This window comes from Pristis pectinata, chromosome 10, assembly GCF_009764475.1.
Source record: "Pristis pectinata isolate sPriPec2 chromosome 10, sPriPec2.1.pri, whole genome shotgun sequence".
NCBI classification, from domain to species: Eukaryota; Metazoa; Chordata; class Chondrichthyes; order Rhinopristiformes; family Pristidae; genus Pristis; species Pristis pectinata.
In genome coordinates, this window is record NC_067414.1 from 25,576,301 (window position 1) to 25,599,641 (window position 23,341).

Sequence of the window (23,341 nt, forward strand, 5' to 3'; positions counted from 1 at the left end):
ATTTATGCAAAACTCTTAGAAAAAAATGATTTGGAGGTTTTGATGGATTACCTCAGTAAGTGTGGACTGTTGTAACCTGAAACACTGCTCACGGAAAACCAAGATTAATGAAATGAAGTTAAGAACAATTGACATAATGAGAGCAGAGACTTCATTTTGGCATTTATTTCCATCACGAAAGGTTATTCAACCAAACTCAACAGCATTAAAGTTGTCAAATATTCCACCCCGCCACCATCACACCCCTATAATATTTTGAATCATTCCATCTTGCACAGTTCACTGAACATGCAAAATAAATTACATCTTAATAGATAGCTTTGACATTTCCTTTATTCACAGGAATTCATGATGGAATTTAAAAAATCTAATAAATGTTTATTGCAATAGTTATCATGCACATGATTTGGAACCTGAATCTTTGATTTTAAAAGAATGGTGATAGAAATGCAATGGTACAGAACTTACGTACTTTTTAATAATAAACTATTATACTGTTTCATGTTCAATTCCAAGGATAATTTAGGAAGAAAGATGAACATTTCTCAGTATATCAAGTATGCGGACCACTCAGTCAGTTCACCGATCATAAATGAATCATAATAATTGCATGTTTTAAAGATGCAAATAGACACATATTTGAATATCCTGGTGCATCATTCTGGCATACTTACATGTTATATACATGAGACTGGAAAAAACATTTTAAAATTATATATTGTTACCAACATTTAACAAGATCCAAGGGAATAGGAATAGACATGGATTCAAATCCCTAAGTTTATTCATCTCTCACTCTTGGGTATATTCTGTTGAAAGGGAAACACAGGACAGGTGGCAGATACCAGTTATTGTCTTACAGGAAGGGGAAATATCTGGAAGACAACTGTGCCACTGGCATTCTTGTACATCTCACAGCATCCAAGTGATTTTAATACTAGCGGGAGTCACTAAATCACACCTCTACTTTCTTGTACAATGGTGGTGCCAAGTCGAGGATAAAAATGAAACTTCTCTGATCCAAGCAGATTTGTATACGAGGTAAACTATGCAGACCAGAAAGATTCCAGGCCTGAACTACATGCAGCTGAGAGTTTATCTGGGCCAAGAAATTAACAATTTGCATTTATCTGTAAACTTTAAACTAATAAATGGTTCCAGTGCATTTCTGAGACACAACTGAACCAACAGGGGAAATATCAAAGGTATGGGTTAAGGAAACAGGTTTTCAGGAGTGTCTGAAGTTGAGAAACAGCTGGCAATGAGACAAGGATGCAAGTAGGCCAGTACAATGTATTGGGAAGAAAATGGCCAATGGTATTACTACAAACAGGCTAAATCGTCAAATGTTATCATATGACTGTAATAGTAAGAAACTTAAGTTACTTTCACCCTGCAATGAGTGTGGTTTAAGGAAAGAATGTCAGATAAAAAGTAGGGGACCAGAGGGATCATTGATGGGGTCGCTGTTGATAGTTCATAAAAGTTATTTGGAGATTCAGACAAACTAAATTTCTTACATTTGCAAATGATACCAACTAAAATAAAGAAAATACACAATAGGAGCAAACAAACCAAATACAAAGCTATTTCACTAATCTGGGAAGATGGAGAATTGTCATCAAAGAAAAACAGCTTTTCACAGATGTGCAATGCAAGATATCTGATCAATGAAGGTAAGTTAGTGAGACTGGAATTGTTTAAATAGAAAACAATCCCCACTGGCAAAACTTTTCACATATCCAGATTCTTAAAGGAAAAGATCAATTAAACCATGATAAATATTTAAAGATTTCTGAAGAACAAATGGATCTGATATCAAAAGGTGTTTTAATGTGTTGTCTTGATTGACTTAAGTAGTGGGTAATGGATATCCAATAATCTTTTGCTCCTTGCTTATCAAGAATCTGTTATACTCTGCCTTAAAAATACTCAGGCTCCACTCTACTATCCTATCCTATAAAGAAGTGAGTTCTGAAGGCTCATAACCCTCTGAAAATATTTTGACTTATTGCTGTCTTAAATGGGCATCCCCTTATTTTAACCAGTGATCCCTAGTTCTAGATTCTCTACACATCCCCGTTATAATTTATGCATTTCAATCAAGTGTACTCTCGCTCTTCTAAATTCCAGCTGATAAATGTCTAGCATGTCCAACTTTTCCTCTTAAGACAATCAGTTCTAGCAAACGGTCTCTGAACTGCTTCCAAAAAACTAAAATCCTTCCTTTAATAAGGAGACCAATATTGTACACAATTCTCCAGTTGTGATTTCACCTATGCCTTATATAACTGAAACACAACCTCCCTGCTTTTGTATTCATTTTCCATAGCAATAAATAATGACATCCCATTAGCTTTCCTAATTGCTTGCTGGATCTACATACTAACCTTCTGCAAATCATGCACAAGGACTTCCCCCTGCCTCGCCCCACATCTCAAAGCTCTGCAATTGTTCATCATTTTGATAACAGGGTTCTTTTATTTTTTCCCTTCCAAACTAGACAATTTCTCATTTTTCCATGTTATACTCTGCCAGATTGTGCCTACTCTCGTTTAACCAATTTTGTGGTGTCATTGTATCCTCTTCGTAACTTAATTTCCTGCAGATATTTGTGTCATCAGCAAATTTAACAATCACACTTCAAGTCACCTATATAAAAAGTTGAGGTCTCAGCTAATCCCTGTGGCAAACCATTTGTTAACATCTTGCCAATCAGAAAAAGACCCATTTGGCTGCTAACAGAAATCAGAACAGGCATAATCTTCTATCAACACTAATGTTACATCTGTAACAGCAAGCTTTAATTTTTCGTAATGACCTTTGATGCAGAGCCTCACCAAATACCTTCTGGAAGTCTTAGTACCTCCACTGGTTCTTCTTTATCCACAGCAAATGTTACCCTTTCAAAGAACTCCAATAAATTGGTCAAACCTGATTTTCCTTTCACACGAAACCAGATTGACCTTACCTGACAAACTTGATTTTTTTTTATTAAGTATCCTATTAATAACATCCTTCATAATAGCTTCTAAAGTCTCCCAATGACAGATGTTAATCTAACTAGACTCTAGGGTCTACAGGGTCTTTCATGTTCTTGTATTTTCTAGGTTCCAATGGAATTGATACCCTGGTGATAGGTGTCAAAAATTGATGAGGTTGGTGTTAATAGGTAACTGGATAGAATTCAAAGAGTAAAGTATTAACTGACAATTTTTCTGATGGAATTGGAATACCTTCAGGAAAGAATACTACATAGACAAATGATTTTTAGCTATATTAGCTGTGAAGTACAGATTGATGCAACATTATGGAGATGGAAGTAGATGATAATTTTGTGTTGGACAAAATGTGGGCTTTGATGCTCTTCACAGAATCAAATAGGCAAAATAATTTGGTTGTGGGGACAAGGATAATATCCAGAGTTTTCCCAGGACATGCAAACAATTTCACCAACATTACCACTCATTGGTTCTGAGTATCATCCTGCCAAATTGCTCAACATTCACGTGAGCATGGATTACGCACAATGATGGATGGTTGTGATTGATTCTGGCACACTCAAATTATAGGGACTGCAATTAGAAGTGGGAACCCTGTTTCCACTTCATGATCCAGAAATTCAAGGAAATTCAAAAGCCATGGTTTTCATAATATCATAACTTAAAGTCAAAGTTCAACCACTACTTACCATTTAATAACAATGGAGGTTTCAATTTGATTTATTTCTCATTTAAGAACACTAAATGGTCTCAATATAATATTAGCAATCTATAAATTCCTTCTGGGGAAGTACACATTACTCTTGTCCTTCTGATTTCTTTTTACCCACCATGTCAGTAAATAATTAATAAAGATTGGCCATGATACTCTGTAAAATGGACCTTGTGTGTCATATGGGCCAGAAATGTCTGATGAGCTTACTCACCATGCTGCTAAAAGAAAATATATTTTGAAAACATTCTCTTAAAAAGTAGAAACATATTTTTGACTTTCATATAGAGACTGAATCAACTTGCATTTATTTGACCTTCCAAATGGAAATATCAACAGATATGTACCCTGTAATGGTAACATTTGAAAACATTTTAAAATAAACAGCCCAGTATTTTAAATACATCATATATTCAGCAACTCTGTGTATTTAAAAGCTCCACATTAATTCTACTTTGGCAAATTACTTTCCCTGCATTATTGGAAGTTAACCTTCATTCAGTCATGTGGGTAGACTTGCTTCAGCCATGGCATCATTATGTATCGGTCTCCATCAAACACACTGAAGAAAGAAGGCAACAGTGGATGGTACACCTAGAAATAACAATGTGCAAAGATAATCAACACCACGAAAAAGTCCTACAATAAATTTCAAAGTCCCTGAGCAAAGGAGGATAAACAACAGTTTCCAGTCTAGATCCATTTGTGCCTACATTTGTGTGGTTGCTGGGTGAAGGCAGGATTGGCTTCAGTTGCGATACCACGTTCTTGAATACACTCCACGGAAGAAGAAGACAACATCTGAATGAAGTTTATAAGTAAAAACAAATTGATGGATAAAAAAGATTAACAGATTGGAGGTTCTAAGGCTCCTCTGCTACCTTCTTGAATTAGTTCCATCTATTTTTCTTTAAGAAGGCATTTGGAATATTGTGTTCAGTTTTGGTCACTTTGCTGTAGAAAAGATGCCATTAAGCTGGAAAGAAGGCAGAGGGGATTTATGAGGATGTTGTTGGGACTCAAGGGACTGAGTTATGGAGAGAGGTTGAGCAGGTTGGGACTCTTTTCATTGGAGAGGTGATCTTATAGAAATATATTAAATTATGAGGGGCACAGATAGGGTGAATGTGCACAATCTTTTCCCCCAGGGTTGGGTTTAAGGCAAGAGGGAGGAGATTTAATAGGAACCTGAGGGGCAACTTTTTCCACCCAGACAGTGGTCAATATATGGAATGAGCTGCCAGAGAAAGTGGTTGAGGCAGGTACATTAACAACATTTAAAAGGTATTTGGACAGGTACATGGATAGGATATGGGCCAAAAGCAGGCAATTGGGACTAGCTTAAGATGGGAATCTTGGTTGGCATGGACCAGTTGGACCAAAAGGCCTGTTTTTGTGCTGTATGCTTCTGAGTTGATATACCTCCTGAATGACATCCAGATTTGCTGTAAATGATATATGCACTTTGCTTTGTTTTTTTGATTAACAAATGATCATTATTTTGTACTCCAGGGATTGTCTCTTTTTAACTTGAATACGAAGATACAACTCCTTTCCTCTTAGATTGCTAGCTTTCCTTCATTACCCACACATGTAGAAAGAATTTCTCCAATATGGAAACAGTCATTTAATCAAACTCACTCCAACTAAACATTACTAAAAACTCTCAAGATCATAATCAAAGTAGGCAATTAGTAATGATCACACATGGGGACCAGAATTTACAGTAATTAAGGAAGGGCTAAATGGGTCTTTGAACTTTGCCCGAATGCACAGATGAAAAGTACTCAATGCAGCCACCTTCAGCTTGGCTTTTATACAGCATTTTATCCTCAAATGTATGCCCACCCCCAAACTCAAACACTTACCTGTACACCTGTCAATATGACAATATCCTCTTCTGGAATATAGCGTGTTTCTGAATTTATTCCATCATTCATGTGAACGAGAACCTTATAATGAGGAGTGTATTTCAAATTCTATGGACACAAACATATTGATCACTGGTTATGCACCTTTTCAAACAAAACTAAAGCACAATCCAACTGTAGAAGTAGAAAGTGATGGCACAACATAACCAGTAAATGCTTATTTTCATATTTTTTAAAATAGTACTTTCTCCATCCTCCTATAAAAATACTCAAAGTAAAATATATATCAGAACATAGTGGCTCAGACTACTTATTTTCCCTTGAAAAACATCTTTCTATTTGATAAATAATACACTGCCAGAAAACCACATTCCAACTGTCTCTGGAAGTATTTAACCAGTAAAAGCGACTGTAGCACACTCAACCTCAGATGTATTTTAGAGGTTAAGATAAAATAAGTGAAAAGTTAATTTTTTTTTGTTATTGATATGCACAGCTTTTCTGCTGTAAATTTGTATTGTCTTAGCATTGAGAAATGAGGTCTCCCAACCAGTGACAACAAACTCAGCATCTTTTCATTCTGCCTGCATTACCTGGAAGTCTGAAGGATATCTTTCATTAAGCCAGTCTTCTGGGGCTCTTGCATTCTCATCCCATCCAACTATCACACCAAGGAATCCTTCATCTTTGTGTCTGAAGACCTGCCCCACTCTGTATTTGACAAATGGTGGCCTTGGAGATCGAGGCTCAGGTGAGCCTAATAAAATGTGGAAAGTGGCATGTTTAACAAGTAAACACCAACATTTAATTTGGAACCTTTGAACAAACTCTTTGAGCAGGAACATTTACATTACAAATTGTTGATTCAAAGTCTTATGATGCAATGTCATTAAAGCCTGTAATTTTTTTTTAAAAGGAGATGAGTCTTAACAATTTGATCTGGATCTCATTCCTAGCCTCAGAAGTGAAAGGAAATTATGGAAACCATCAACTCCCTATTTTCTAACTGGTCCGGTAAATAAAATTGGCAGCTCTAGCCAAACATAATTGCTATCCACTTGTTCATTTAAATGTAAAAATTATGCAGTTTCACTTAAAGTTTCCAGAAATACAACAAAGTTGATCATAACGCAGTTCTGAGGTAATAGCCCAAAAGATCTACTTGTAAATAAGTTTGTGTGGTGCACAGATCTCCAATCAGTCACCACACTCCTTTCTTTCTCTCAGACGGTCCCTCAGGGTTGAGGTAGGCCTACTTGTACTCTGATTTTGTGGGCTCTGAGGCTGCTGATAAGGCCAGTGTGGGATAAGCTCATAAATACTAAATGTTGGCTTCGAGGCAATACAAATACTTGGAGGTAACTCTCATAACATCAAAGGTCAGACACCCCAGCATGAGCTAAAAGGGGAATTAAAAGAAACTTGGAAATTAAGGTTTACTTTATGCCAAGTATCCAATTTGCAACAGTGAGGATGAACATCCAGTTTAAAAACTACATAAAGAGAGCAATGAGAAAAGAGTGAATGGATTGCTCAGCGAAAAACTAAACAAAAATGTTAGTGAACTAAACAAAGTGAAGCATTTTTATTCTGGGAAATGTAGTAATTAGGAATAATATATATATAAGATTAAAATATATAAGTTCTAAACTCAAATCAACAGTTTATTTTTCTGGTTCCCTACATGATACCTGCGAAGTATCCATCCTTCTCTTTCAATAGCAAGACTTCAATAGCTGGAGACTCCCCAAGAGGGTCTTCATTTTGAACAGATCTGCAGACAGCAGAAAACATGAAATTTTCACAAAAGCTCTTCCCAATCAATAAAAACACATGCATATGGAAGAGCAAAAGAAATTCACTCCCCAACTGACAGGGAGAATTACATCCCAGATTTCACCTTTCTTTAGTTGGAATTTTTAGATCAGATAATTTAAGGGTCAAAGTTAAAGATGACTAGGCAAGCAAAAAACAATTCAAAAATTATACAACTGAGCACCTTGGTTTTATGACAACATGTGGCTACAAAGTAAAAGAGCAATTATTTACTATATGAAAAACACGATGATGCTGGAGGAACTCAGCAGGCCAGGCAGCATCTTTGGAGAAAAGCAGGCGGTCAATGTTTCGGGTCAGGATCCTTCTTCAGGACCGGATGCTGCCTGGCCTGCTGAGTTCCTCCAGCATCATCGTGTTTTTCATCTAGATTCCAGCATCTGCAGTCCTTTGTTTCTCTAGTTATGTACTATATCCCTACTGAAATTGAACTCAACTTGCCAAAAAGATCTGGAACATGATCAGCCCTCTAAGTCACAAATCATTGTGATTTCCATTATGACTCCAAATCAAATCACTGACCTCCATCTGCTCTCTCTTTACAAATATATTTAACCCAAAACCCTTTAAAGACTCATCTTTAAAGCAGAAAATCCTTCAAGGAAAAAAAAAGTGGGAGCATTTAATGCAGAAATTGGAGTAATAAAAGAAGCATTAATAACTAAAACAACTTTTTTTTGCACTTGTAACACTGAAGAAATTCCAAGATGACTTGTGCCAGGAAGGAAGGCTTAATGTAGAAGACCAGTGGGAATTTTTAAAGGAGGAATATCAGGAAGCAGACACTTCAGAGGGAACTGCAGAAAGTAGGACCCAGACAGCTAAAAGAATAAATTATATTTGATGTTTTCATAAAACTCTAGATTCAGATTTAGGTGGGTGGACACTATGCACGTAGAAATAGTATTAGAAATTGGGTGGGATCAGGTTATGTGTAAATTTAAAGAGGAGAACAAAGGGCTGAGTTTTAACTCCAAAAATGAATAGTTTGGGATAGTGTCAGAAGCACAAAAAAAGGGTTAAAGTCTGTCCATTCCTTGTTCAACAAAGGTGGGGTCAGGGATAGATAGATAACGAGCCTGCCTGCCTTCATTCAACAATCATTCTATTTTTGATATGTGAACAGGTGTTCTCAGGCAGATGGAATCCATAAAGTGAAGTCTTTATAGTGCTGCATGGGAGCCAATTGGAGATTGTCATCAACAGGCCCAAGGACGAATGTACACAAATTAACTTCCTGCATAACTTTAGAATTATTGGGTACATTTTTCATGAATAATGTGTTGAGTGCTGATACCAGTTGAGTTATTCAATAACTTACCTCTCCTTCAAACTCCATTCATTTAACCAGTCCTTCCAAGCTTGCAAATTTAAGTAAGATTTTCTGAATTCATTCCATTTATGGATTAACCTTTGTGAAATGGAATTGCAAAGGTTCAATGTATTAGGATGTGGGAATAAAAGGAAGGAAGAACAACCCCTTTACATGAAACAAAGTAAATTCTCTGGTATAACTTTGCAAATAATGTCTGATATTCTTGAAATGCCTTTCCACCTATAATGCAATAATGTAATCCTTCCCATTCAGTAATCTTTTGGTTTCCACAGTAACGGAATGAACAATATACTTTATAACTGTGTGGTATTATCCAGAGTTCCAACACAAACAACTCCATGTTATGGTGGAATGGTGTTAAGGGAAACCTACCTCATGACGGATGCATATTATTACAGCCCAGTGGTAAAAGTGGCATACTAGCTAAGTTAACTGATATGTAATCCAGAGGCCTGGACTTATTATCCAGAAACACAAATTCAACAACCTCTCCGAGAGCTGTGGATTTTAAATTTAGTCAATTAAACGATCTGGAATTGAACCAAGAAAGTCTTAGCAATGCTGACCTTTTGGGTTGGGAGTTGGTCAGGGGAGAAATCTGTCTTTTTCTTGTGTGATCTCTATGCATCACAGACCTTCAGGAATGTAATTGACTCTCAACTGCTCTCTGGCATAGCCTAGAAAGCCACTTAGTTCAAGAAGGTGTCCCACTGCCACATTCTCAAGGGAAATTAGGGACGAGCAATAAATACTGGCTTTACCAGCAACAACTGTATCCTAAAAAAAGTATCAAAAACTCCTTGAGGCACAAGCTTTGTTCTTTGATCTAATGATATTGTAAATGACCCAAGGAAAAGCAGAATATCAAACACAAACCAGGACAGCAAATACATCAACGCATTTTAGACATTTTTCATGCAGCTATCTCAATCATTGTCGAAAATGCAATGACTGTAGCAATAAAATAGTATAATAATGGTAAGGTTTAGTTCCTAATCTCATTCAGTAGTTTACATAACAATCAGGATGCTAAAAGTAAATATTCAATACATAGATAAGTGGCTAGAGTTTATGTTACCAAATGAATACAGAACAAGCACCCACGTTAAAAATAGTTTGATATACATTTGAATTCTTCCATAAAAGATAACAGGAAATACATTTGCAAGGAGGAAAATAAGTAATCCACTTTTTTTTACATTTCATGTGAATCTCCATTAAAAGCTGTGATTAACATGCTTTTGATATATTTTTGTGATAATTCACTGAGGCCACAAGTGCTGACAATAAGATCAAGCATTCATAATCACAGAAATAGTAGACATTTAAATCCTTATGGGACCTTCCTTTGGTGTCAGATTTTAACTATACTAAACAAGGCAACAATTTTGCTTTCACCAAGTTTGCTGTGACAAGACTTGCACGTAACTCTCAAAACACGACTAGATCTTTTTGAAGATATTTAAATGCAGTTCACTCCATCAACCATGGAAATGAAATATGACAGCAAATTAGCACGGTAACAGCATATTATCCTGTACTTCCTTTTAAATATACTAAAGGCAAATCAGCACTTTTCTCTTTATTCATCCAACCATCAATCCGATAAACAAGGAGAGTACTTTTGCACTGTAATGGATAAAGGTTCTGGCATCTATTGCTGGGCCAATTCAAAACAAATCACTTCTCTCCCTCCCTCCCTCTCCCCCTTTACGGACATCATGAAAGTTAGACAGTTGAATGTTCAAACAAAGAATCATTGGTTTACTCATCAAAATACTGCCATTGGCTGTTGTGAATTTTCAAGCTTAATATAAATAACTGTCACTGTGTTATTATCAGTGCAGGTGGTAAATTAGATGGTTCTAATTCTGACATAATTTTTGGAAGCTACAACTTAAGCTTAGTAGTTACAAGGAGTTGCTTCCAAAGTCAGTAAGAAACAGATATTACGTTATTTGATCAGATTCTAAAACAGAGAAAATACTGACTGATATTAACTTCTTTCTCAATTCATTTGGACAAGGTGGGCATTGCAAAAAGGCCAATATTTATTGTCGATCCTTAACTGCCCCTACGTGAATGATGAATACCTTCACCAGAAGGATCACAATGTTAAAAGAAAAAAAGCTTTTAACATCAGAGTCCTTCTGGTGAAGAGGTTCCCTCAGTGCTGTTTAGTAGGGAGTTCCAAGATTTAGAACTACAATGGTGAAACAATGAAGATATATTTCTAAATCAGGAATCATGAAGAATGTAACATAAACAACACAGCATTCCTCCCACAGGTTAATTAAGAGCCATTCCAAGCTTCTTTTATATCGCTACGTTACAAATTCTCTGAAGGTACAGAGGAGGTTCACCTCACATGGGGAAGTAGTGCCCAATGATTCTTGAATGCAAAGACATTAGCTGTTGCATCAACAGAGGTTGTTCAGCTTCTACACTGCTGAGATTACCAATTGCAGATTCACTGACGGTGGATGGTGCTTTGAAGGACAACAGACTTCTCTCTTTGCAATGCTGTGATCATGAAATCTTTCATAATAGTAACGTCACGAGGCTGTGTCAAATGGATTTACTTGTCTGCCTATTTCATTATTGTTTCGCAAGAACTATACCCCAGGCAGTAATGGTACTTTTCATGGTAATAGAAACAGAAAATGCTGGAAATGCTCAGTTGGAAAATGTTGGAAGTACATCACTAAATGACGAAAGCTTCTGAGTAAAGGTCATTGACCTTAAACATCAACTCTGTTTCTCTCGCTGCCTTACCTGCTGAGTATTTCAGCATTTTCCATTGCAAATTTCTAGCATTTCTCATTGCATATTTCTAGCATTTCCACAGATTAGCTTTCATGATCTTCTTCTTAGCTTTGTGACATTTGTGTAGATATTGATCATCTACTTACAAGGTATCAGTGGAAGATGCAACTCATAAGTTGTGCAGCTGGCAGTAATTCTACCATTGAATGCAGCATTACTCTGTAGTTCCATTAACAGCACAGAAATGGTCGCATGAAGTGAATTACCATTGACTCATATTTTTGCATTAATTATTCTGTTTCACAACTTGCTTGTGGGCAATTGTGATATACAAAACCAAGCCAGTTTGTAAACTTGCTTGATTCATCACTGTTGAAAGGTGGTCTTTTAATCATCCTTGTTTTCTGTAGTACACCAATCGTAGCTTTTACTGATGCACAACTGACAATTTTTATAATAGGGAATCTACTATACTTGTTATATGCAAATAATCTCTAGAATTCACAAAATTAACAGCGACATTAATTATGGCCCTTTGGGCAACTCTAACATTTGTATCAGTTCTTGTAGATTTAAGATGAGCATGTCAAACCTCTATAGACCTTTGTCAATTCTTCATTCAAGCAAATACTCTATTCCTCCCTTGATTGCATTGGTTTCAACCTCAATGCGGTCTGATGAGTTTGGATGTACGAGATTTCTCAGGCGTTCTGATTTCAGCGAAGGGTTTGAATCCCAGCAGGGCAATCTGCTTTAATGACAATAATAGTGTCCTGAGCTTTGCTTATCTCGCTGATGCTGATTATTCTTTGTTGCTGATTTTATATATATTGAGTTATTGTTTATTTAAATATATTGAGTTATTGTTTATTCAAACACATTTTAACAATGGTTGACTTGCACTGACTCTGATTAAATTAAATGTTTGAATTCAATGTCTGCAAGATTTATTGGCACACATTCAGTTACACACAGCATGCAAGAAATTGAACACAGTGGATTTCAAACTGACAGCAAAAGCACAGTCAGAGTGATATTCACACACAAAATGTTCAAAGTGGCCACGACTACACTATGCTTGTTCATCCTCATTGCCACTGTAAACTGTGACCAGTTTAAGCCCTTGATAGGAATGATCAGACAAAATTTACTGCTGCACGATGTAGAATAGCTGGCTGCATTCTACATTACCAAATGCCAGATCAGAACTATACACAATATTCTTTAAAAGGAAATGTTCTTACATAACCTAACAATAACAACACCACAGTCCCCACTTGCATTAGGATGCTTTTAGACCTTATTTTCTGTATCAGTAATCTCATAGTAAGGAATCCTCTGAAGAAAATAGCCACCATAAAATAGAACTTTGAATACAGTTAGGCAAAAAACAGAGTTCAATCAGAAACTAGAGCCTTGAGCTCAAATAAAACTAATCACAGGTTTGCAATGGCTGGAGTAAATTGGAGAATCAGATTAAAAGGTTTATCATCAGGAAAAAAAATGGCAGGCATTTAATTTCAAAATTCTTAGCAACAAACACTCCACGTGAAATGTGATTCATCTGTGGCTAACTGAGGTCACTAACAATAGTTTAAATTAAGAGAGGCTTATAACGTTGCTAAGAATACTATCAACAATTAGGAAAATTTTAGAAAGCAATGATGAATAACCAAAAAATTGATTAAACTGAAGGTTGATGAGTGTAAATCAGCAAGTCATTTTAAAAAAAAATGTACAATGTTATATAACAATGTAAAAAGAAAGAGAATGAGAAAAATGAGAGGTGAAGGCATTGAACAAATATTATGTACCCATTTTCACTTCCGAAGAGATTATAATAAATGTGACCGAAATACAGGGGAACCAAAGATCATTCATAAAGATCAAAATATGATCAGAATCAATATGGTTTTATGAATGGAAATAATGTTTAACAAATTGAATACAGGTTCATTGAGGAAGGAACTGGCAGGACAGTAGGGGAGGAGACCAGGAGATGCATTATTTATGGATATTCGAAAGATAATGAAGTACCACACAAAAGGTTCCATATGGTGGTACCATTAACTTGGATAGAGGATCAACTGAACCATAGAAAACAGAGTAGACAGGGTGTACTACATCCGTGTTTGTCAGTGATACAAAACCACATCAATAAATGACTTGAGGAAGACATACAGAGACTGCAAAGGGATATAGACAGGCCCAGGACAGAGGGTTAATAATATGGAAAACTGCCGGGGGAAAGAAAAAATTGCTAAGCAAAAAGGAACCTACGACACAAAAATGCCACATTATCTCCACATGTCAAAAAAAGCAAATTAAAAAAAAAACTTGTTTCTTTCACATTTGTTTATTATTTTTCCCCCACAGATAAAGTCTGAGAGAATTTTATTCTGTATCTGGGATTTTTGGGGCATTTTTGATTAGTGAATTCTGTGAGGGTGAATTTCCATAACCCGAATGCCCGTAACATGGGGGTCACCTGTATACAGAATGGAAATGCTGTTGGTCTCTATTGGTAGAGAGGCTGGATTATGAAAGAAAAGAACCCTTGTTGAGATTTTACAGGGCTTTGGTGGGACCTCATTTGGAGGTCCATATGATTTATTCCTAAAGGAGCATACATTTCCCTTGGAGTCAATGCAATTTAGATTAACCAGGTTAATTCCTGGGATGAGGAGTTTTCTGTGAGGAGAGACCAAGTAAGCTAGAATTTAGGGCAATGAAAGATGGTCTCATTGGCATATACTGTACATGATTCTGAGAGGACTTAACAAGATAGAGTAAAAACACAGTAATGCAACATGGAAACAAACACTCGGCCCAACTTTGATAGATACTGAGAAGGTACTTCTCCTAGGTGGAAAGTTTAAAACAAAGACGTATAATGTCAGGATAAGAAGTTAGCCATTCAGAACTAAGTTGAGAAGAGATTCCATAGAGGGAGTGTAAATCTATGGAATTTGATATCTGAGGGATATGGCTGCTCAGTCAATGACTATATTCAGGTTAGATCAATAGGTTTTTGGACACTGAGGATATGAGAAACTATTGGGAGAGTGGATGAGTCACAGGATCAGCCATGTCCCTAATGAATAGCAGAGAACGCTCATGGGGCCACATAACCTATTTCTGCTTACATTTTATTCTTAATAGACCTCCGGTAGATATTGACAGACATGTGAACCCTGCAGATTCGTGCCAGATGAAATTTAACACTGAGAAGCATCAAGTGATAATCCATGGTGGGAAGAATGAGGAAAGGCACAAATAAATTAAAAAGTACCATTTTAAAGCAGCTACAGGAAGAGAGAGAGATCTGGAGGGTTTAGGTACACAAATATTTAAAGTCAGAAGCTACAGAATCATAGAGCCATACAACACAGAAACAGATCCTTCAGCTGACCAGGTCAATACTGACCATCAAGTACCCATTTATACACTTGGTTTGTAGCCTTCTATGCCCTGGCAATTCATGTGCTTGTTCAGAGATTTCTAAAATGTGGCAAGAGTATCTGCTTCCACCACCCACTCAGACAATGCGTTCTAGATTCCCAACACCCTCTGGGTGAAAATGTTCTCCTCAGCTCTCCTTTAAACCTCTTATCCTAAACCTATACCCTCAAGTTTTAGACACCTCTGCTATGGGGGAAAAAATTCCTACCATCTAATCTACGTCCCTCATGATTTTGTATACCTTAATCAGGTCACCCCCCTGCCATCTCGGTTCCAAGGAAAACAACAAATCCAGTTATCTATTCACTCCTCATAAATGAAATGCTCCTTCCTTGGCAATATCCTAGTGAGTCTCTTCTGCACCCTCTCCAGTGCAATTACATCCTTCCTATAGAATGGTGACCATACAATATTCCAGACTATAGCCTAACAATGTTTCACAAATTGTACTAATTGCTCCTATTCTATACCCCCGGCTAATGAAGGCAAATATCTCATTTGCCTTCTTCACCACATTTTACCAGTGCTACCGCTTTCATAGATCCTTGGACTTGTACACCAAGGATCCTCTGTTCCTCAATTATTTCCCAGGGCCTAACTGTGCATGTCGCATCCTTTTTAGTCCCTCGGAAAGGTTGTTACAATTTTTTTTTAAAGTAGAATTCTTTGCTTTATTACTAACAGAATGAAGCACAAAAAGTTACGAAAGCTTTTACAAAAGATTGGGTATGCCTCAGCTGCAGTCTTGGCCCAGACTTTGCTCACAGGAAAGAACGTTGTTCATCTCTCATACAATCACCCATACAACTTTGCATGACTGCCAAAGGGGATTTCCCCCAGTATATTTTGGTGCTTCACCCTTAGAGGGTATCTGCAGCATTCGTAAATGAGGTAAGCCACAGCTATGCTCTAAAAATCCTCACTGGCACACAGACTGAAAAAACAGGAAGCAAAATTAAGAGAATGTATATTAATTTAAATTATAGGCAAAATAAAGATTAGGAAATACTGGTGGGATTAAGGAAGAGAAATAAATGAGAAACAGAAGTAAAAAGTTTTAAAAATCTGCAATATTGTTTGCATACAAGGGACGGTTGTATACTTATTAAAATCTTAGGGCCAAAAGAGTTATTTGAGATTAAAAAAGTCATGAAGACATTCTTAAATATGCCAGCCAATAACACCTATGCTGGTTTTAATGTGGAACTACTACTTAAATAAAAAAATAATTATGCCATTGAAGCAATTTCAGTACTGAGTCAATGGTGATGGCAGCACGCTCTGAGACAGTGCACAAGCTTTGAAAGTAACGTTTGGGTTTCTGCCTTTAATTGTGCATGGTTGGACATCAAAAGTTGCAAGGTGAAAGGTTTTGAGGATATTAATGTAGCAATTCATTGTAATCTTATATACATTGCCTAAAAGCATGGAGGATGCAAATCAAATGACAACATACAATAACGTATTGAATACCCTATTGTATGTCGTTATTTAATTTGAATCCTCCATGCTTTCAGGCATGAAAATATTACAGCCCTGTGGGAAACGAGGTAGGAAGTGGAATTAATTGGATAGTTCCACCATAGGGCTGTCTCAATGGGCCATAGGAGAACCAAGTCATTCTTGAGGCAGAGAATCCTGAGTATCAAGTGCTATATCAGTTAACAGCAGTAGGCATTGAGAGAAAACACATTGGAGACATAGAAAAATTTGACAGCAGTATATTCTGAAATCAAAGCTGGCACAGAGAGTTGACACACAGCCTTTTCACGTGGCTAAAGCTGTCTTAGAACTCCATGGTGCTGACACTGCCAATGCAAAGTTTTACCCATCAGTGACATATTGCTAAAAACACCAACAAACATTAGAGAAATAGTGTGTAACAGTACCTTCTTGATGCCTGGATACGCTGGGTGGAATCACTGCCAAAAAATCGGGTTAAAATATACTGGGCAGGAAGTGCAGATATTAATAAACCAATCTGCAAAGCAGCAGCTGCAGTTAATTGAGGCATTCCAGTGTTAGCCACTCTTTTCTAACAGTATGGAACACTTGAAGAAAATCACTGTTTAAATAGAAACAAAAAGATATTACATATTAGGAACAATTATTTAAATTCACATTATAAATGGATAAGACAAATTCTACCATCTTAATAGCCAAATAGAAAGCCACAATACAGAAGACGGTGAGCTCCTGAAATTTCTACATCAAGTTTGATATTCATTTTATTTGCACACCACATTACACTGAAATCCTTCAGAGTCTGAGTTATATAAAAGGCTCTTGAGTAAGCAATCAACAAGATAAATACATGTTAAAAATTGTAAGGAAATAAAGCACTTTCTCTGCAGGTGCATCACATCATATTGATAAAGCCCTTTAACTGTAAATACTTTTGCCAGTAATGACTATGACTTCATAGAGTTTTCAACTTTAAGTTACTAATATTTGGTAAGAACACCAATATAGTTCTGTGATCAGTCACTAGAATATAGGAAAGAATTTAATATTCAGGTAAAAATGTATTTTACTTACTCTCTCCAACCTTAATGTTTTTTTCTCCAATGCAGCAGGGTACATTTCTATGTGTTTGTAGACCTGCATAATCTTACCCAAGGTTGATAAATAATTCTAGAAAATGAATGCCTGCAGGTATTATAAAGTGCAACATAACAACTTGAATTTATACGTGCCTTTCACATAAAAGGACCCCAAGTTGCTTTGAAGAGCTGAATGAGGTTTATACCAAAGGACGATGTATGGTTAATGGTTGAGACAGATTCAGTGGGCAAAGGCTCGTTTCTCTGCTGTATCTCTCAATGCCTCTATGTACGAGTCCTAGTCAGTTCAACTAATCAGCAGAGGTGTAGAAACCATTCATGATATTTTTCACGTCTCTAGCGCAGGGACACGAAACCAACCATACAGTTTTCATCACAGTCCCAATTAAAACATACTTGTACCACTAGATATTGATGTCTTTTTGACCTGTATGGCCAAGTACACTATATAAAGTGCATTTATTCACTGATTCATCCATTCCCCTAAAAATAAAAGAGTTTTGCATTTTGAGAAAGGATTTGCATTGATTCCAAACTTTTCGTATTCTCAAGATATCAAAAAAAAATTCAGAGGCAATCAAGTACTTTTGCAATGTAGTCAGCCTTCTTTCTTTTGATTTACATTTATAGCAATTCTCAGAAGCACTGCACATGTCAAAATATATTTTTGTACAATGAAATACTTTTGAAGTGAATCACTATTGGAAGAGGTGCTGAATGAGGGATAATATTGACCAGGACAGGCAGATAATTCTCTTGTGCTTGATGAAATCATCCTCTGAAATGTTTATCGTCTATGTTTGGAGAACATGGTGCCTCATGGAGCATCTCATCTGAAAGAGGGCAGTACAGTATTCCCTACTGCACAGAAGTTGCAGCCTGGGTTTCTTGTTCAGGTTTTTTGGAATTTCCTAGGAACCTGACCCAAATGTGAGAGTAACACCAACAGAGGCACAACTGGTAGCTTACCTGAGATCTGAGAGTCAACTGTACTTGGGCCTCACATGTGAATTAATATCAGGAACAAAGGTTAGTTTCTCAAAGTGGCTAAGTTGGTGGCAGAGTTGCTATCAGGCTCTATAAGGAACTCTTCTACTCATTCAGTATATCGACTATTTGCATGTGCAGCTGGAAAGAAGTGCTGAAATTTACAAACATTTCTAAAAATATGAAGTAGAAATCATTTGCAGGAAGGAAGCTGCAAGGGGACATTGATAAGGTAATGGAGCTTGACATGTGATTTACACTGTCAGTGAATCTAAGATTATACCCAAGTGGATGATGTGGAAGAGCAGAGGGTTTTAGAGGGGTCAAAGGTGATTAATTCAAATACTGAACATTAATTACAACTTTAGAATACAACATATGGAAATATTTGCTTCTTGTTGGAGGTTTTATGTCAATTCCTTTCAAGAATTTAAAAATATACACTGTCATTATTCCCCACGTATTTTTCCTCCTAGGATTCATGGATAACATCTGAACTGCAGGCAGAATGGCTAGTAGGTAGCCCATTGCCAAGTCTGTTGATTCATATTAGTACAGCTATTTCTGGAATCACAGAATGATACACCACAGAAAGAGGCAAGTCCTGAGTGTCTGTGGAGGTTATGGTTGAACTACCCAATTAGTCCTACTCCTTGCAACCATTCTCACTCCTCTGTATTTTCCTCGTAGCCCTGAGGTTTTTTTTTATATAAACCTTCAGGTGCTATTCATTTCTCTTTTGCAAGTTACTGCCGAGTCTGCTTCCAGGATGTTTTTCAGGCAGTGTACTCCCAACCATAACTCAAGAGATTTTCTGTTCATCCTATTACCAAGTTCTTTTACCAATCGCCTTAAATCTAAGTCCTCTACTTACCAAACCTTCTGTAACTGAAAACAATTTTGCTTCATCTACAATATCAAATTATGGTCTGTTAGGTAAGGGTACTGGTTATTGCACCAGGTAAATTACACAGATCAAAATGATCCGTTTTCCCTGTGGAAGAAAATTTAAAGCATTATTAAGAGGGTCAAACCATTTCTACTGACAGCTGTCTGTCTTTGGTTAACTGCCAACTAACTAACCTTATCTAGCTTATTTGCTTGCTTGTTCTCAAAGACATGGGAACTTGTCTTTCTTTGGAATCATTGTTTCATAATCTATCCTAACGCTGCAGGCAGAGTAAATTTTAAGCTGATAGGTGCTTCGGGTTATCACCTAGAACATATTGAGAAATTTTTGTATTTGTGTAATTGCTTTTTTGTCACATATATTTTAACTATAAAAATAAGTGTAATCCTTTGCTGAGCAGGGTTTCGGAACTCCTTAGAGTCTGAGCTCTCCATGATATCATGCTACAATAAAGGCTTTCTGAAGCAGACACCCTCCGGGTCCGTGTAATCCTTTTCCGCAACATTCCCAGTTACAAGTTCATACAGAGGTAAGGCTTCTCAGGAGGAACAACAGTTAAGGATGATAAATGCCTTCAGCACCACTGAACAGAAACATCTCTGAGATGCAATCATAACATCAGATGTATCAGTGATGCTCTCCATCTAGATATGGATGGGTCCTCTCCGCAGTGAACCAACATTCACTGCTTCGACTCCACACTTGCCTATTTTGACTAGATGTTTGAGAGGTGTTGGTAAGAATCAACACTGTCAACCAAAAAAAATCAATGCAAACCTATCAATCCAAGAAAATTCTACTAGCAGATCCATTCCCACTTCCATGTAGAAAAATGTACTGCTCTTTTCTCTGCACTTCCTCAGAGTGACACAATACAGCTGGAACTCAAGTGAAAGATGCTGAATCTGTGTTCACCCACTCCTCAGAACAGTGCTTTTAGGTGTAAGAGTGCATTACACTTTTGCACAACTGTAATTCAACAAAATAATTGAGAGCAATTTACAATAACTTATTGTGTAAAACTGCAGCATACTTTTACTTGCTAAATCTCCCTTCTGAATAAGACTTTAACAGTCATGGAGCATCCTCCTCTACATCACATTTTTCCCATACAGATAGAAGGCAATACAACTGACAAATAAATGAACCATCAAATTTCCTCAGTAAAAATTGCAAAATCATCCTCATTTAAACAAAGTAACATCTCAGAAACAGGGGTAAAAAGAGTATATTTTCTGCATTTTGTTTTACTACTAAAAAACAGTCAATCTAATCACATCCTGAAACAAACACGTTCAATGTCTTGTTAGGCAACCCAGTTTGTTTGCTTGTTCAAATCTTAGATGAAAGATATGCTGGGGAATGACAAATTTAATAAAATTTAACTCTTGCTTTGCTGCATATTTTCAAAATGTGGAGAGAATGTGAACTTCTAAATGTGACCAAGAATTCAACCCTATTGAATCTCAAAGTGAAGGATACGTATGGTTTATTCAGCATTTCTCATCTAATTAATTGCAAGGATTTGCTCACGCTGCATGATAAAGTAGCATGAGTTAATCTCAGCAACAAGGGGAAGTGATAAATTTGACAATCATCGAACCGAAACACAAAATTCTGCAAATGCTGAAATGATTCAGCAAATTAGACAGCATCTCTTAAGAGAAGTAGAGCTGGCATTTGAAGTTACAGAGAAGTTGAGAGATGCAGGACAAAAGGAAAGGTCTGTGATAGTGTGGAAGACAGGAGAGTTAAACAAGTAACAGAAGTGATTATAGTTCAAGGTGAGGAGTGGGAAGGGACAACAAACAAAAAGAATTCTAAAGGAAATGCAAGTAATTATCTGAAATAGTTATAAATGTTTTCAGTCCACAGGTTGTAATGCACCTAGTTAAAAGATGGGGTGCTGATTTTCAAGCTTTTATTGTGTTTCATTTAAACTTCGTGGGAGACCAAGAAGTGGGATCAAGGCAGAGAATTAAACTGGCAAGTGACCAGAAGCTCAGCATTGTGCTTGCAGACTGGGAAGTAAAGCAGACAGTAAAACATCTTTAAGGGAAGATGGCATGTGAAGTAGAAACATTGCTGGTAGATATTGAGACAGGGACCATAATTTCACAGAGACAGAGTACCTTGGGAATGCATGTTTAATGATGGTATTACACTAGAGATGCGCCAAATGGTGGTGGATGATCCACTGAATATGGAGGTTGTTGGGGTAAAAGAAGGACAGGTGATTTTGGGATGGAGAAAGTGAAAACAAAGTGCTAGAAGTAGAATGCTCAGCTAATAGCTCTTTAGTTAATGCTTTAAGATAGCTAATCAATTCTCCCACCAGAATGAAAAGCAAAATGTGGGCAGATAGCAGTTTAACCTTTAGCATGATCCACTTTCAAAGTTCAAAAAGTTAGAAAGTCAAACTTGCTGAAAGTGTTCCTAAAATATTGCTGCAAATTCTTGTGTTTAAAGTTTAAATCAACTGCAGGTGGAAAAAGCAAATTCGTTTCCAGATTGTAATTATAATGCGTCAGCAATAGATGCAAGGGCGGCTCTTTCACTCGCTTGTTTTACAAGTTTGATTGTACTATCTACTGTTGACAAAATAATCGTCCTAACAGCCCGTTCTCCTCAATCTGTGCAAAAGTTCCAGAGGCGATGAGCGCTATTAACGTGAGCAACGGTAATCCCTTGGCAAAGCAATGTTTGCAAAACATGGACTGTTGTACTGCTGAGTCACAATATTGAGGAACTGGGTTAGAACGACCAAGCCTGGGGCTTTCATTGTGATGAAACATGAATGCAGCGAACGCAGTACACCAAATACTGTATGCACAAAGCAAATTCAGTTTGGATCTCTAGGAGGCAGACCCACAATTTTCATTGTAATCCCATCAAATGCAAGCTTAAATTTCTAATCACACCAAGCAATAAAAGAATAAGAAAATGTGTCGTTTAAGAAATTTCATTACCACTTAAAATTCACTTCATAAAACTTTTAGTTACCAAACACACCTTATGAACTCTTTCAAAATCACCTGCTTTCCAACATTTATAAAGCCAGCTACTGGGAGTAAAGAGCTGGACCCAGAGCAAAGGATATATTGAATATGAAATGGAGCCAACTTACCAAACACGGGATATTTTTAATATGGCAATTTTGGAAAGTCAGTCCAGCCTCAGTGACACTATAAAACTTTCTCTAAATCCACGGTAACGCAAGGCTTGTCCATATTCAACAGCCACCACAGGGCAACAATTCTACAGGGGCAGACCCACCAGCGGGCACCTCAGACTTTCAATAACTCGCATCTCTGCAGCAGAATCTAAGCAGGAACTGAAAATTCAATGATAAATGCAAACGAGTGGCGGTCCTTGCATGCGCGTTTGTACAACTTAGATTCCGCGTTAACGCCTCCGAAAGCGGCACGTTCTCGCAGACTGCAGGCGGCGACCGTGAAGCCTTTATTTTTTTTATCCAATAGTGTTGCCCCACGACTTGTCCCGGGAGCCATATCCTGCGGAGCCACGTCAGACACACACGTCTCTAACCGCACAGAGCCCGAGAGCGACAACAGGCTCAGTCCATCCAGCTGTCAATTCAACAGTCAGGTGTAGCTGGACCATTTAGACGCCACTTCACACGGTCAAAACTAATATATGTTGTCCCGCCGCTGCATTTTTTGGGCCAGTTCTTCGCTTGTCATTATTTTTTAAACTCAAATTCTAACTTCAAGGAAACAGCAACTCTTAATTGTAGGACCACGGGGAAAATATTCTAACTTAGGTTTCTGAGAGGAATTATTAAAAAACAGAGATTTCTAATGTTCACCCAACAGTAACCCCAACACCATAACTGGGAATAATAGTTTAATGAATTATTAGCAAATTAATCCAT

General features: G+C 37.1%; 1 protein-coding gene across 1 annotated transcript; it reads right to left on the bottom strand.

Moving 5' to 3' along the window:
• Positions 1–205: 205 nt before the first annotated feature.
• si:dkey-261l7.2 (uncharacterized protein LOC569751 homolog) lies at positions 206–22,894 on the bottom strand. The gene is made up of 7 exons (XM_052024445.1): positions 22,574–22,894; positions 16,875–17,050; positions 8,743–8,832; positions 7,277–7,359; positions 6,179–6,342; positions 5,583–5,693; positions 206–4,308 (listed from the first exon to the last, which is right to left on the bottom strand). Exons 2-7 carry the CDS (start codon positions 16,997–16,999, stop codon positions 4,213–4,215), a joined length of 669 nt encoding a protein of 222 aa, XP_051880405.1. The 5' UTR covers positions 17,000–17,050; positions 22,574–22,894; the 3' UTR covers positions 206–4,212.
• Positions 22,895–23,341: the final 447 nt, after the last annotated feature.

What these genes read in the sequence shown, in the direction of transcription:
- si:dkey-261l7.2 (XM_052024445.1), bottom strand. Translation starts at nt 16,999, where the DNA reads ATGCCTCAATTAACTGCAGCTGCTGCTTTGCAGATTGGTTTATTAATA. An exon ending in CGTATCCAGGCATCAAGAAG is followed by an intron (nt 8,833 to 16,874) that starts GTACTGTTACAC and finishes CATTTCACAAAG; the next exon opens with GTTAATCCATAAATGGAATG. An exon ending in GAAGGATGGATACTTCGCAG is followed by an intron (nt 6,343 to 7,276) that starts GTATCATGTAGG and finishes ACATTTTATTAG; the next exon opens with GCTCACCTGAGCCTCGATCT.